Source organism: Phyllopteryx taeniolatus, chromosome 2 (assembly GCF_024500385.1).
Source record: "Phyllopteryx taeniolatus isolate TA_2022b chromosome 2, UOR_Ptae_1.2, whole genome shotgun sequence".
NCBI lineage: Eukaryota > Metazoa > Chordata > Actinopteri > Syngnathiformes > Syngnathidae > Phyllopteryx > Phyllopteryx taeniolatus.
This window is the reverse complement of record NC_084503.1, coordinates 21,505,968-21,522,708: the sequence shown is the minus strand read 5'-3', so window position 1 is coordinate 21,522,708 and position 16,741 is coordinate 21,505,968. Positions and strand designations below refer to the sequence as shown.

At 45.7% G+C, this 16,741-nt stretch overlaps 1 protein-coding gene across 5 annotated transcripts in view; it reads right to left on the bottom strand.

Moving 5' to 3' along the window:
* The window catches only part of phkb (phosphorylase kinase, beta), a 113,856-nt gene that overhangs the window by 71,153 nt on the left and 25,962 nt on the right, over positions 1-16,741 (bottom strand). For all 5 annotated transcript variants that reach the window (XM_061765287.1, XM_061765282.1, XM_061765273.1 and 2 more), the window contains 5 exons: positions 13,904-14,011; positions 13,455-13,535; positions 5,655-5,770; positions 5,203-5,266; positions 1,396-1,491 (listed from right to left, as the gene is read on the bottom strand). In XM_061765287.1, coding sequence (XP_061621271.1) covers positions 1,396-1,491; positions 5,203-5,266; positions 5,655-5,770; positions 13,455-13,535; positions 13,904-14,011 — 465 coding nt within the window. The remainder of the gene's footprint in view (positions 1-1,395; positions 1,492-5,202; positions 5,267-5,654; positions 5,771-13,454; positions 13,536-13,903; positions 14,012-16,741) is intronic.

Below are 16,741 nucleotides of genomic sequence, written 5' to 3'. Positions count from 1 at the left end.
TTTGAAATTCACAGCCCTACTTTTATTTATCCATCCATCCATTTTCTGAGCCGCTTCTCCTCACTAGGGTCGCGGGCGTGCTGGAGCCTATCCCAGCTGTCATCGGGCAGGAGGCGGAGTACACCCTGAACTGGTTGCCAGCCAATCGCAGGGCACATAGAAACAAACAACCATTCGCACTCACAGTCATGCCTACGGGCAATTTAGAGTCTCCAATTAATGCATGTTTTTGGGATGTGGGAGGAAACCGGAGTGCCCGGAGAAAACCCACGCAGGCACGGGGAGAACATGCAAACTCCACACAGGCGGGGCCGGGGATTGAACCAGGGTCCTCAGAACTGTGAGGCCGACGCTCTAACCAGTCGGCCACCGTGCCGCCTACTTTTATTTAGTAAATTAGAAAACACACAGTTGTACTTATATGTTTGATTACCCAGGCAGAAGATGTAGTTGTAAGATGGGTACAATTCTTTAAAGAAAACATGGACCAGGCGAAACACATTTAATTGAATTTTAATGGGATTCAAATTAAATGGTCAAGCAGTTCAGAAGAGCATTATCATTAAACAAAACATAACCATAAAGAAATTAATGATGGTTGTTGTTCATTCATCAGTCATATTAAAAGATAAATAAATGAAAAAATTTCAAAAATTCTGCCAGGGTATGTAAACTTCGGAGCATAAATGTGCATATATGCAGTCATACATACCCCCTGTCATATTGGAATGAAAGTGAAGGCTACACCTTTTTTATAACCACTAGGTGACGGTGGCATGTTGGAATGAAAGTGTACAGTTTTTTATAACCACTAGATGGCGGCATACATTTATAATATGTGAAAGTTTTTTTCATTTGCCCCTATACCTATGTATAATGCGCACTATTGACGTTTGCCAATTTTTTGGGGGGGAAAATGCGCATTATACACGAGAAATTACAGTACTTGTCATATGATTATTGTGATGGTTCCTCTCAGAATTTATTTTTAACCTTGCACAATATAAATACACAAAATGAAATAATCCACAGTCAAAACACTATGCGGTTATGCACAGGTAATGTACATTGGCATTGTACATAGATACGTACATAAAATAACGGAATCGCCCCTCTCGCCAGTTATTCATGATAAAACCCCCCTTGCATAATTGAAATAATTATGACTAGAAATAATAAGAGTAAAAAAATAGTCCACAGCACCCTTGGCCGCATGTGGGCACGTGCAATGTATGAGTCATCTGATTAATGCGCTCACTCCTCGAGTCAGTTATTCATAATAACCACCACCTTTTACAACAGAAATAAACATGACGGCTGGAAATAATCCACATCTATTTTCCCTGCCACATGACTGTCAGTGGGTAGTCGGCGTAACAGTGTGGGTGCACTCACGTGAGAGCGTGACTCTCGGGGCAGCAGGGAGCACAACGTTTGTCTGTTTCGGTTGTGGGCGTCAAGATCCACGAAGATCACCGACCAGGAGCAACCCTAAACACACACACACACAAACACAACACACACACACACACACAAACACACACACACATATACACATTTGAAGCGCAGCGTGGGAGTGCTCCAACAGCAGTGTGTCAAAAGTCATCCCATTATTCCAAAACGCCCCATGCACTTAAACGCCTCACCATCAGTCCTTTCTACTTAGCAAGTGGTCAAAATGTTTCGAACAAAAATAAATAAAAAATAAATGGAAAAAAACAAAAACTCCACTACCTCCACCTGCGAAGCACTTTCTAATTCAAGCGCAGATGCATTATGGATGATTACTGGCGACACGGCCCATTGTCTACCTCCCTCTGAAAAGAGTGTCAGACGGAGGGCTTTTAGTCAAATTGGCAAGGTATGCAAAGAGCAAAAGACTGTGGGTCAGGCAGGCCAGTCGAGTATCCACACTCTTTTACTACGAAGCCACGCTGTTGTAACACGTGCAGAATGTGGTTTGGCAATGTCTTGCTGAAATAAGCAAGGGGGTCCATGAAAAAGTCCATTGGAACTAACACAGCTCCATATCATCAAAGATGCTGGCTTTTGAACTCTGCGTCCAAAACGGTCTGTATGGTTCTTTTCCTCTTTGGCCCGGAGGACACGACGTCCACAATTTCCAAAACCAATTTGACATGTGGACTCGTCGACCACAGAACACTTTTCCACTTTGCATCAGTCCATCTTAGATGAGCTTGGGGCCAGAGAAGGCGGCGGCGTTTCTGGGTGTTGTTGATAAATGGCTTTTGATTTGCATAGTAGAGTTTCAAGTTGCACTTACGGATGTAGCGCCGAACTGTATTTACTGACGTTGGTTTTCTTAAGTGTTCCTGAGCCCACATGGTGATATCCTCCTCCAAAAAAGCTGGGACAGGGTCATGTTTACCACTGTGTTACATCACCTTTTCTTTTAACAACATTCAATAAACGTTTGGGAACTGAGGACACTAATTGTTGAAGCTTCGTAGGTGGAATTCTTTCCCATTCTTGCTTGATGTACAGCTTCAGCTGTTCAACAGTCCGGGGTCTCCGTTGTCGTATTTTATGCTTCATAATGCGCCACACATTTTCAATGGGAGACAGGTCTGGACTGCAGGCAGGTCAGTCTATTACCCGCACTCTTTTACTACGTGCAGAATGAAGTTTGGCATTGTCTTGCTGAAATAAGCAGGGGCCTCCATGAAAAAGACGTTGCTTGGATGGCAGCATATTTTTCTCCAAAACCTGTATGTACCTTTCAGCATTAATGGTGCCTTCACAGATGTGTAAGTTACCTATGCCATTGGCACATACACAGCCTCATACCATCACAGATGCTGGCTTTTGAACTCTGCATCCATAACAGTCCGGATGCTTTTTTCCTCTTTGGCCCGGAGGACACGATGACCACAATTTCCAAAAACAATTTGAAATGTGGACTCGTCGGACCACAGAACACTTTCCCACTTTGCCCAGAGAAGCCGACGGCGTTTCTGGGTGTTGTTCATAAATGGCTTTTGATTTGCATAGTAGAGTTTCATGTTGCACTTACGGATGTAGCGCCGAACTGTATTTGCTGACATTGGTTTTCTGAAGTGTTCCTGAGCACATGTGGTGATATCCTTTACACATTGATGTCAGTTTTTGATGCAGTGCCGCCTGAGGGATCGAAGGTCACGGGCATTCAATCTTGGTTTTCGGCCTTGCCGCTTAAGTGCAGTGACTTCTCCAGATTCGCTGAACCTTTTGATGATATTATGGACCGTAGATGATGAAATCCCTAAATTCCTTGCAATTGTAGGTTGAGGAACATTGTCCTTAAACTATTTTCTCACGTACTTGTTCACAAAGAGGTGAACCTCGCCCCTGAACTCCTTTCATCCAAGCTTCTCCAGCTCAGCGTCTCACCTGCCATCTGCCAGTGGATTTACAGCTTTCTGACGGGCAGGACACAGCAGGTCAGGCTGGGGGAGGCCACCTCATCCACACGCAGCATCAGCACTGGGGCGCCCCAAGGTTGTGTCCTCTCTCCGCTGCTCTTCTCTCTCTACATGAACGACTGCACCTCAGCGAACCCGACTGTCAAACTCCTGAAGTTTGCAGATGACACCACTGTCATCGGCCTCATCAAGGACGGTGACGAGTCTGCATATCGACAGGAAGCGGAGCGGCTGGAGCTGTGGTGCGGCCGACACAACCTGGAGCTGAACACGCTCAAGACTGTAGAGATGATCGTGGACTTCAGGAGGCATCCTTCGCCACAGCTGCCCCTCACGCTGTCCAGCTGCCTTGTGTCAACCGTCGAGACCTTCAAGTTCCTGGGAATTACAATCTCCCAGGACCTGAAGTGGGCGACCAACATCAACTCCGTCCTCAAAAAGGCCCAGCAGAGGATGTACTTCCTGCGGCTTCTGAGAAAGCATGGCCTGCCACCGGAGCTGCTGAGACAGTTCTACACAGCGGTCATCGAATCAGTCCTGTGTTCTTCCATCACAGTCTGGTTTGGTGCTGCTACAAAAAAGGACAAACTCCGACTGCAACGGACAATCAAAACTGCTGAAAGGATTGTCGGTACCCCCCTACCCACCCTTGAGGACTTGCACGCTGCCAGAACTAAGACAAGGGCGTGCAAAATCCTCTCGGACCCTCCCCACCCTGGTCACCAGCTCTTCCAGCTCCTTCCCTCAGGTAGGCGCTACCGATCAATGCAAACTAGAACTAGTAGACATTCCAACAGCTTCTTCCCTCTTGCAATCAACTTCTTGAACAGCTAACTTACAATTCCATTACAACAAGCTGGCAATTTTTTGACTTGAGTTCGTTGTCACATTTCTGTATTATGTATTACTCGTGAACTCACTGTAGTTGTCTCGCCGTGCTGCACTATTTGCATATAGTGGCCACTCATGCCAGAGTAGCATCTGCTCCATTTGCACACTGATTGAGGAGTATCTGTACCATTTGCACAACCATTGTCCCAGATTATCGCAGTACTCGTCACTTTAAACCGCATACACTCCTTGAAGTCTCAGTGCCCTTTGCACAATGGTCATTGCACCGGACTATTGCGATATTAGCCATTCGAACTGAGGACTCTGCATCTTTTTGCACAATTGTTGTTTGTTGTTGTTTTTTGTCAATGTCTTTATGTCTCCAAAGTGTTCTGTAAATTGACTGTCTGTTGTACTAGAGCGGCTCCAACTACCGGAGACAAATTCCTTGTGTGTTTTGGACATACTTGGCAAATAAAGATGATTCTGATTCTTATTCTGATTCTGATCTTTGCTTGTGAATGACTGAACAATTCAGGGAAGCTCATTTTATACCCAATCATGGGACTCACCTGTTCCCAATTAGCCTATTCACTTGTGGGATGTTCCAAACAGGTGTTTGATGAGCATTCCTCAATTTTCTCAGTCTTTTTTGCCACGTGTCCCAGATTTTTTGGAACGTGTTCCAGCCATAAAATTCTAAGTTAATGATTATTTGCTAAAAACAATATAGTTTATCAGTGTGACCATTAAATATCTTGTCTTTTTAGTGTATTCAATTAAATATAGGTTGAACATGATTTGCAAATCATTGTATTCTGTTTTTATTTATGTTTAACACAATGTCCCAACTTCATTGGAATTGGGGTTGTATAAATATGGTACAACAGAGGTGTAGAGAAATTAAATATGATGTAAAGAGGTGTATACAATATCAAATAGTGCATACCTGGTTTCCAAACAGGTTAAAGCCATTGATGGCCTCCAAAGCAGCCTTGGCCAGGCCCACGGAGCTGCACAGAAAAACATTAGAATGTTTTGTTCATTAACCGTGTTTAACTTCTTTTACACTGGTATGACAATGTGACTTAAAAAAACATTTAAAACAGTTATGCTTTAAATGTCTTAATGGGTTGGACATTTGTTAAATATGACATTTATTAAATATGAATTTTCTCCTCATTATCATAGTAAACTTGCAATGTTAGTATCGCGGTACATGCTGGCGCCTTTAATATTGACAGCGCGGGTTTGATTCCCGGTCAGTGCACCAATACCCAGCCACTGCCGATCTCAAGCCCTGATTAAAAACAGGTGGGTTGGGTCAAGAAGGGTATCCTGCATGAAAACTGAGCCAAAAGTCACTTCCTCTATCAGCGGTAAACCTGTTTTCTGACTAACCTTGAATGCAGCTCGGTGCTGCCGTTGTTGTACTTGCTGCCTCGCTCCCACATGCCATAGTCGGGCACCCTGTAGGCTCTCTCCACGCAGAACACCAGATTCTGGATGAAGGACACCTGCAATAACACCGAGATGGTAGGAAATCCACGATATAGTCCATCATATAGAGAGAGCATATAAAAAACATTAAAAAAATAATTTAAAGCCTTAAAATACCCCATCTCATGTTTTAAACACATTTAACAGTTAACCCCCACTACATTGCGGTTCACCTTTTGCACGGCCGCTCTATCACATATTTATAATTGTTTTTAATGATTTTTACAGTCCAGTATACTGTATAGGCAAGTCCAAATTCTTCCACAACATGCTGCACTGAGGGCTACTGTAAGATATGCAGTATAATAGAAGTAGAGGCAGAATAGGGCATGATGATTATGGCCAAAATAATCACAATTATTTTGATCAATATTGTAATCACGATTATTAATCAAGATTTTTCCTCATTATGGAAAAATCTAACTTTTTAACAAACAAACTTTTTAACAGTTTTGAGTTCAAAATGAATAAAAATGAATAAAAAAATAAATGTATCCAAAAACATTCAACTTTGGCAAGGGCGAACTGAATAAGTGTGCTATTACAAAGTGCAATCACAAATTGCAACTTAAAGGAAGCAAATACAGTTTATACATAGATGGCAATAACATTAGCCTCTAAGCACTCCCTTCCATCCATCCATTTTCTGAGCCGCTTCTCCTCACTAGGGTCGCGGGCGTGCTGAAGCCTATCCCAGCTATCATTGGGCAGGAGGTGGGGTACACCCTGAACTGGTTGCCAGCCAATCGCATGGCACATACAAACAACCAACCATTCGCACTCACAGTGACACCTACGGGCAATTTAGAGTTGTCAATTAACCAACCATGCATGTTTTTGGGATGTGGGAGGAAACCGGAGTGCCCGGAGAAAACCCACGCAAGCACGGGGAGAACATGCAAACTCCACACAGGCGGGGCTGGGAATTGAACCCAGGTCCTCAGAACTGTGAGGCAGACGCTCTAACCAGTCGTCATGATAGTGAATTGTCAAAGACGGTACGACTCAGTTGTTCTGCATGACCATTGGTCAGTCGTGCATGGTCACAAACTGCAAAAAAGCCGTTACAACAATTGTCAATTGTGTCTTACCACCTCTCCACCAACGTGCTGAGAGGTCCAACTTCAAAATAAAAGCTTACTGTATTACTACATTGGACATCAATCCGATTTTGGGCTTTTATTTTGAAGTCGGCGCCGGAGCGCAGTGCCGGAGCTGAATGAAGGGTTAACTGTGCTTTCGGCCCCTGCTGGATGGCTGACTAGGTTGCAGGCACTGCTCCAAATGAAGCACTTTCATAGGCAGCAGCACCCGCATCTTAAATGTTAAAAAAATAAAATAATCGCCGACGACCAGGCTCATTTATTCATTCTTTGACAGCCAATCACAATGCTGATTAAAGTTCGATTAATCGTGCAGCCCTAAGGCAGTTGGTGCCAAGCTGGGCGGTGTCAGTACAGCGAGAGTGTGGCCTTGGAGATGCACTTGTTGAAGTGGGATTCTGGTGTCAGAAATTCTGTTTAAACTTAGACCTTTCTCATACCAAATCTAAGTTTTGGTGCAGGGCCTCGAACGGTGAATCTGGTGAATCTGCTGGGTGTACATGCATGCAGTCAGGCGAGCTCCTCGGATTACTACATGTTTTAAATCAATGCACTGGCTGGCACGCCACTATGGGTGTCGGGGTTAGGAGGGTTGAAACGAACGATCATTGTTGGATGGGATATAGAGGTCCGCGGGCACATTTATGTCACCAGTGTTTTTTTCACCAGCTCATTCTGTATTTAATAAAGGTATACCACTAACGTTCAATGCTCCAGTCACGCACAGGTCGCCGTGTCCTCTTTCTTATAGTGGCGTCACCATGCGAGACTATTTGCGCTGCTTTCAAAGGGGAGGAAATAACCCACTTCAATTGGAGAGCATTGAAGTCTGCTGTGGTGAAGCCCAGACCAGTGCAGACGTCCCATTTTAAATGTACTAGTACGTCAGTCCACGAAATTACCAAAACTGGGTTGAGCCCACCTATGCAGCCATAGCCAGTGCAAACTGTAGGCCGGTCCCAAGCCCGGATAAATGCAGAGGGTTGTGTCAGGAAGGACATCTGGCTTAAAACTTTGCCAAACAAATATGAGCGTTCATCCAAAGAATTTCACACCGGATCAGGCATGGACTAGGTTAACAACGTCTGCCACCGGCGCCGTTACTTGCAGGGCGCCGGTGGAAATTCAGCTACTGTGAGTCGAAGACAATGTAGAGGTGGAAAGCAGGTTGTTAAGCAGAAAGTGAAGATGAAAGCACAGAGCCTCAAACTGAATGTGGGGACTTAGAATGTTGGGACTATGACAGGAAAATCTTGCGAGTTGGTTGACATGATGATTAGGAGAAAGGTTGACATATTGTGTGTCCAGGAGAGCAGGTGCAAAGGCAGTAAGGCTAGAAGTTTAGGGGCAAGGTTTAAATTATTTTACCATGGTGTAGATGGTTATTTTAAAGGAAGAGTTAGCTAAGAATGTCTTGGAGGTGAAAAAAGATCCAGTGATGAAACTGAAACTTGAAATTGAGGATGTTATGTAAATTAGTGATTAGTGGCTATGCCCCACAGGTAGGATGTGACCTAGAGGTGAAAGAGAAATTCTGGCAGGAGCTAGAGGAAGTAGTTCTGAGCATCCCGGGCAGAGAGAAAGAGTCTTGATTGGTGCGGATTGTAATGGACATGTTGGTAAAGGAAACAGAGGTGATGAAGAAGTGATGCGTAAGTTTGCATCCAGGAAAGGAACTTGGAGGAACAGATGGTGGTAGTCTTTGCCAAAAGGATGGAAATGGCTGTAGTGAACACTTTTATCTACAAGAGGCAGGAAAATAAAGTGACCTACAAGAGCGGAGGTAGAAGCATGCAGGTGGATTACATCTTGTGCAGACAATGTAATCTGAAGGAGGTTACTGACTGTGAGGTAGTGGTAGGGGAGAGTGAAGCTCGACAGCATAGGATGGTGTGTAAAATGACTCTGGTTGTGGGGAGGAAGATTAAGATGACAAAGGCAGAGCAGAGAACCACGTGGTGGAAGCTGAGAAAGGAAGAGTGTTGTGCGGCTTTTCGGGAAGAGGTGAGACAGGCTCTCGGTGGACAGGAGGAGTTTCCAGAAGACTGGACCACTACAGCCAAGGTTGTCATAGAGACAGTCAGGAGAGTACTTGGTGTGACTTCTGGAAGGAAAGGGGAGAAGGAGACTTGGTGGTGGAACCTCAAAGTACAGGAAATCATACAAGGAAAGAGGTCAGCTAAGAAGAAGTGGGACACTGAGAGGACTGAGGAGAGGAGAAAGGAATACATTGAGATGCAACAAAGGGCGCAGGTAGAGGTGGCAAAGGCGAAACAAGAGGCATGTGATGACATGTATGCCAGGTTGGACACTAAAGAAGGAGAAAAGGATCTCGACAGGTTGCCCAGACAGAGGGACAGAGATGAGAAGAATGTGCAGCAGGTTAAGGTAATTAAGGATAGAGATGCAAACGTGTTGACTGGTGTGCTGGATAGATGCAAAGAATACTTTGAGGAGTTGATGATTGAGGAAAATGAGAGAGAAGAAAGAGTAGAAGAGGCAAGTCTGGTGGACCAGGAAGTGGCAATGATTAGGAAGGGTGGAGTTAGAAAGGCATGAAAGAAGATGAAAAATGGAAAGGCAGTTGGTCCTGATGACATACCTGTGGAGTTGTGGAAGCATCTAGGAGAGGTGGCTGCGGAGTTTTTGACCAGGTTGTTCAATAGAATTCTAGCGGTTGAGAAGATGACTGAGGAATGGAGGAAAAGTGTGCTGGTGCCCATTTTTAAGAACAAGGGTGATGTGCAGAGCTGTGGGAACTATAGAGGAATAAAGTTGATGAGCCACACAATGACGTTATGGGAAAGAGTAGTGGAGGCTAGAGTCAGGACAGATGTGAGTATTTGCGAGCAACGGTATGGTGTCATGCCTAGAAAGAGTACCACAGATGCATTGTTTGCCTTGAGGATGTTGTTGGAAAAGTACAGAGAAGGTCAGAAGGAGCTACATTGTGTCTTTGTAGCTCTCGAGAAAGCGTATGACAGAGTAACCAGAGAGGAACTGTGGTACTGCATGCGGAAGTCTGGAGTGGCAGAGAAGTATGTTAGAATAATACAGGACATGTATGAGGGCAGCAGAACAGTGGTGAGGCAGGGGTGTTGTAGGTGTAACACAGAAATTTAAGGTGGAGGTGGGACTGCATCAGGGATCAGCCCTGAGCCCCTTCCTGTTTGCAGTAGTGATGGATAGGCTTACAGATGAGGTTAGACTGGAATCCCAATGGACCATGATGTTTGCGAATGATATTGTGATCTGCAGTGAAAGCAGGGAGCAGGTGGAGGAACAGTTAGAAAGGTGGAGGCATGCACTGGAAAGGAAAGGAATGAAGATTAGTCAAAGTAAGACGGAATATATGTGCATGAATAAGGGGGGTGGAGGGGGAAGAGTGAGGCTACAGGGAGAAGCGATAGCAATGGTTGAGGACTTTAAATACTTGGGCTCAAGAGCAATGGTGAGTGTGGTAAGGAAGTGAAGAAACAGGTCCAAGCAGGTTGGAACGGGTGGCGGAAGGTGTCAGGTGTGTTGTGTGACAGAAGAGTCTCTGCAAGGATGAAGGGCAAAGTTTATAAAATAGTGGTGGGACCAGCCATGATGTACGGATTAGAGACAGTGGCACTGAAGAGACAACAGGAAGCAGAGCTGGAGGTGGCGGAAATAAAGATGTTGAGGTTCTCTCTCTCGGGGTGAGCAGGTTGGATGGGATTAGAAATGAGATCATCAGAGGGACAGCCAAGGTTAGATGTTTTGGAGACAAAGTTCGAGAGAGCAGACTTCGATTGTTTGGACACGTCCAGGGGAGAGATAGTGGCTATATTGGTAGAAGGGTGATGAGGATGGAAATGCCAGGCAAGAGAGCTAGAGGAATACCAAAGTGAAGGTTGATGGATGTAGTGAGGGAAGACATGAGGGCAGTTGGTGTTAGAGAAGAAGATGCAGGAGATAGGCTTACATGGAAAAGGATGACACGCTGTGGAGACCCCTAATGGGACAAGCCGAAAGGAAAAGAAGAAGAATCACCCCACTGGCCGGCAAGTAGCTGTGTGGTTTGGGGGTTGGTGTGGGGGAGCCTATACACTAACTTTTTCACTGGTAAGACATACCACACTAGCACATGATTTGGTCGCACCCGTTTTTGGGGAGGTACAGCATGACCATGCATGCTGATGAATAGTAGACACGAAGTTTGTCTCCAACAAGCAGTGGTTGACAACACAGGTCAATTATTTTATATACAGGGTGAATTTGTATTTGAAATCATGGCTAAACTATAATGAATTGTTAACAGAAAGCCTACCTGATCAACACTGGAATGGAAAAATGTTTTACCTTAACATTTGTGTATGAACCCATTTACATAAATAAAAATAATTATGTAAACTGTACGTGAAATTTATATATATACATATATATATCCATCCATTTTCTGAGCCGCTTCGCCTCACTAGGGTCGCGGGCGTGCTGGAGCCTATCCCAGCTGTCATCGGGCAGGAGGCGGGGTACACCCTGAACTGGTTGCCAGCCAATCGTAGGGCACATACAAACAAACAACCAGTCGCATTCACAGTCACACCTACGGGCAATTTAGAGTCTCCAATTAATGCATGTTTTTGGGATGTGGGAGGAAACCGGAGTGCCCGGAGAAAACTCACGCAGGCACGGGGAGAACATGCAAACTCCACACAGGCGGGGCCGGGGATTGAACCCGGGTCCTCAGAACTGTGAGGCTGATGCTCTAACCAGTCGTCCACCGTGCCTCCACAATATAATATATAAGAGTGAAAGGTTTAAGGGTAATGGGGTCTGAATACTTTCCGTACCCACTTGAATACTTTCCGTACTTTCCGTTCTAAGGGAGAGCCTGGACACCTTGTGGAGGAAACTCATTTTGGCCGCTTGTATCCCGGATCTTGTTCTTTCAGTCACCCACAGCTTGTGACCATACGTGAGGGCAGGAACTTAGATCAACCGGTAAATAGAGAGCTTCGCCTTTTGGCTTAGCTCCTTTTTCACCACAACGGACCAATACAAAGTCCGCATCACTTTAGACGCTGCACCGATCCGCCTGCAGACGCTGCACCGATCCGCCTGTCGAGACCCAACAAGACCCTAAGATATTTGAACTCCTCCACTTGGGGAAGGATCTCATCCCCGACCTGGAGAGGGCACTCCACCCTTTTCCGACTGAGGACCATGGTCTCAGATTTAGAGGTGCTGATTCTCATCCCAGCTTCACACTCGGCTGCGAACCGCTCCAGTGAGAGTTGGAGATCACGGCCTGTTGAAGCCAATAGAACCAAATCATCGCCAAAAAGCAAAGATGCAATTCTGAGGCTACCAAACAGGACACCCTCTACGCTTTGGCTGCACCTAGAAATTCTGTCCATAAAAGTTATGAACAGAATCGGTGACAAAGGGCAGCCTTGGCGGAGTCCAACCCTCACCGGAAACAAGTCCGACTTACTGCCGGCAATGCGGCCAAAACTCTGACACGTCGTACAGGGACCGAATAGCCTGTATCAGGGGGTTTAGTAACCCATAGTCCCGAAGCACCCCCTACAGGACTCCACGAGGGACACGGTCGAACGCCTTCTCCAAGTCCACAAAACACATGTAGACTGGTTGAGCGAACTCAAAGAACTTAAAGAGTCCCACAGGCCTAAAAGGCCTGATAGGACTCCTTCTTCAGCTTGACGGCATCCCTCACCGGTGGTGTCCACCAACGGGTTCGGGGATTGCCGTCACGACAGGCACCGATTACCTTACGGCCACAGCTCCGGTCGGCCGCCTCAGCAATAGAGGCGCAGAACATGGTCCACTCGGACTCAATGTCCCCCGCCTCCTCCGAGAGGTGGGTGAAGTTCTGCCGGAGGTGGGAGCTGAAACTCCTTCTGACAGGGGATTCTGCCAGACGTTCCCAGCAGACCCTCACAATGCGTTTGGCCTGCCAGGTCGGACCGGCATCTTCCCCCACCATCGGAGCCAACTCACCACCGGGTGGTGATCAGCTGACAGCTCCGCCCCTCTCTTCACCACAGTGTCCAAGACATGAAGCCGCAATTCCGATGACAGGGAGCAGCAATAAAGAATGTTAACTCAAGAAAAATAAACACCTCCCGAAAATAGACACCTACTAAATGTAATTATCTCATTTCATAGACGCTATTGCTCACACAGAGGGACATTAAAGAGTTAACAGCTGAGCACATTTGAATTCTGTTTCTAATCAAAACAGCAGCACCAAAGAGCATAAATGTAAAACATCCACTTAAGACTATTTAAAGACTCCCTTAAATACCTGCCTCCCGGGTAGTAAGTATCTCACATCCTGGACGTTAACGTTAACTTGAAATAGTTAACTGCTGAGCGCATTTGAACACCATTGCTAACCTAAACAACAGCACCACAGGCTCTACACCACCACCACCAAATAAAACTTCTACCTTAAATAGACGCCTCCAGCGTAAGTGAAAATATCTCACATCATAGATGCCATCATTCGGACATGGACATTTAAGAGTTACCTGCTAAGCGCATTTGAACTCTGTTGCTAACCAAAACAGCGGCATGGAACCAGGTAAATGGCCTAGTCAGTCTGTACCTCGTCAGTGTTGTAGATTATCTGCAGGCCAGAGCAGATCATCTCCACCAGGTAGAGCAGGAACAGGGAGACGGCGTCGATCTGCGGCAACCACACAAGCACAACCACTTAACATTTCTGTTGATTTTGACGTTAGAAATGCTGACACGTAGCCACACAGCCTGCAAAAAAGCAGCCTTGAAATGTGGTCCTTCTTTTCACTAAAACATTTCAATGCTGGGGTACAAAGCATCTTTAAATTTCAGTTAAAATATGTTAGTAATGCTAGCATGGAGCCACCTAGCACCGTGACCAGGAAGTATCCCGACTGCTCCACTGTCCCAATTAACAAGGTTCAAAATGGCTTTTCTAAGAGTGCTTCCACTGGTTTCGCTTTCAAAGAATACATATAGGGTGGCTCCAGCCCAGGTATTGGGACGTTTCTTTGATTGTGCTTTTATTGAACTGACCTGCAGGTGGTGGTATTGGTCATAGGTGTGGATCTCGTCACCTGTGTCCACATTGAACATGGAGTGCAGACACTTTGAGGGGTTGGGGTCCTGCTTGAACTGTTCCACCTAAACACACACAAAAGGGATCTCCATGTAAAAGGCATCACTATGTGAATGGGATTGCTGTGTGAAAAAGATTTCTGTGTGCAAGGGACCTTAGACTGAATGGGATTGCTGAGTGATCTTTGTGTGAAAGAGATCTCTCACTGAAAAGTATTCCTGTGAGTAGGGGATCTGTGGGCCTCTGGATTCTCGCTTTTGGTTAGGAACTTTCCTTTCCTATCCTACCCAAGCGAGATTACCCGGAAGTAGCTACTTGGAAGATAGGTTGTTCGAATGAATTCTAAAAATGCTTTGACGACAATCCTTTACGGCAGCAATATTTAAAGCAACAGAACACGGACAAAGTTTACAGACCATGCGAAGACGCTTGAGATTTTCACACTGGCCTTTAAAAATAATAAACTTTTATTTTAATAAATATAATAGTGCAGAACAATATATATGTGTATATTTTTAAAAAACATGCATTAAGAAGTCTGAGTGAAGAAGAGCAATGTGAACAAAAAATTGCCTCAATAATTGTAAGACTAACATTACAAGCCATACAGGAAAAAAAAAAAAAAAAAAAACGGCAGTAAACAAGATATAAAATACAGAAAGATTTGTGAGGGATAAAACTTCAAGCGAGAGAGAAAACACAGAATAAATTAAAAAGCAAGCTAGAGACTTTTTTCATTAATATTTATTCAGAAAACACAGAACATACAAACACAACCGTCAGGGGATGAGATACAGTACAATCAGTAGCAAAAAGGTTGAATATTGTATTACAAAAATGCATTATAAAAGCACATAGATCCATGGTTTGGCATTTGCAGTGTCTAATAGTCCTAATATATTATTTGACTTCATACTACCTATATTTTTTTTCATTGTTGCAGAAACTGTATGCATGGCATTATTTTAAAAGATGCTTCTTTCATTTTATTAATAAGCAACTATTTTGCAGGTTAAGTCTGCAAGGTAGAGAATCACGTCATAATACTTGCTGTCGTGTGATGGCTTCAGGAAAAGTGAAGTCAAATTCATTTGAAATAGTTATGTTCTTTCCTTGACCCGGTGACATATTCCAACAAAAGTTAAGGAAAGGTGGCATTAAGGTTAGATTTGTCTTTCCGAAAAGGTGTGTGAAAGGGTTCTCTGTGTGAAAAAGTGTGTGAAAGGGCTCTCTGTGTAAAATTAATCCCCGAGTGAAAGGGATGGGGTCGGCACGGTGAACGGCTGGTTAGCACATCTGCCTCACAGTTCTGAGGACCCGGGTTCAAAACCAGCCTCGCCTATGTGGAGTTTGCATGTTCTCTCCGTGCCTGTGTGGGTTTTCTCCGGGTACTCCGGTTTCCTCCCATCCATCCATCCATCCATTTTCTACCGCTTATCCGATGTCGGGTTGCGGGAGCAGTAGCTTTAGCAGGGACGCCCAGACTTCCCTCTCCCCAACCACTTCATCCAGCTCTTCCGGGAGGATCCCGAGGCATTCCCAGGCCAGTCGAAGGACGTAGTCTCTCCAGCATGTCCTGGGTCGTCCCCGGGGTCTCCTCCTGGTAGGACATGCCCGGAACACCTCACCAGGGAAGCGTCCGGGAGGCATCCGAATCAGATGCCCCAGCCACCTCATCGTGCTCCTCTTGATGTGGAGGAGCAGTGACTCTACTCTGAGATCCTCTCGGATGACCGAGCTTCTCACCCTATCTCTAAGGGAGAGCCCGGACACCTTGCGGAGGAAACTCATTTCGGCCGCTTGTATCCGGGATCTTGTTCTTTCGGTCACGACCCACAGCTCGTGACCATAGGTGAGGGTAGGAACGTAGATCGACCGGTAAATTGAGAGCTTCGCCATTCGGCTTAGCTCCTTCTTTACCACACGGACCGATACAAAGTCTGCATCGCTGCAGACGCTGCACCGATCCGCCTGTCGATCTCCCGTTCCATTCTTCCCTCACTCGTGAACAAGACCCCAAGATACTTGAACTCCTCCACTTGGGGGAGGATCTCATCCCCGACCTGGAGAGGGCACGTCACCCTTTTCCGACTGAGGACCATGGTCTCAGATCTGGAGGTGCTGATTCTCATCCCAGCCGCTTCACACTCGGATGCGAACCGGTCCAGTGAGAGTTGGAGGTTACGGCTTGATGAAGCCAACAGAACCACATCATCTGCAAAAAGCAGAGATTCAATACTGAGGCCACCAAACCGGACCCCCTCTAGGCCTCGGCTGCTCCTTGAAATTCTGTCCAGGGTTTCCTCCCACAACCCAAAAACAGTGGTAGGTTTATAGGTCGACTCTAAATTGCCTGTAGGTGTGAATGTGAATGCGAATGGTTGTTTGTCTATGTGTGCCCTGCAAATGGCTGGCGATCAGTTCAGGGTGTACCCCGCCTCTCGTCCAAAGATAGCTGGGATAGGCTCCAGCACGCCCGTGACCCCAGTGAGGATAAGCGGTACGGAAAGTGGATGGATGAAAGGGATGGCTGTGTGAAAAGGTTCTCTGTGAGAAAGTGATCTTTGAGTGAAATGAACCTCTCTGTAGTCACTGATGGTGTTGTGGTTCATTCGCCCGAAGTCAGCTGGGATAGGCTCCAGCGCCCCGCGACCGGGAACAGGATCAGCGGTATTGAGAAAGGATTGAATATCTCTGTGAAAGGGACCCCCATGATCTCAGAGTAAAAAGAACAGTGATGCTCTGTATGAAAGGAATCGCCGTGTGAAGTGATCTTTGAGTGAAAGGGATCTCAC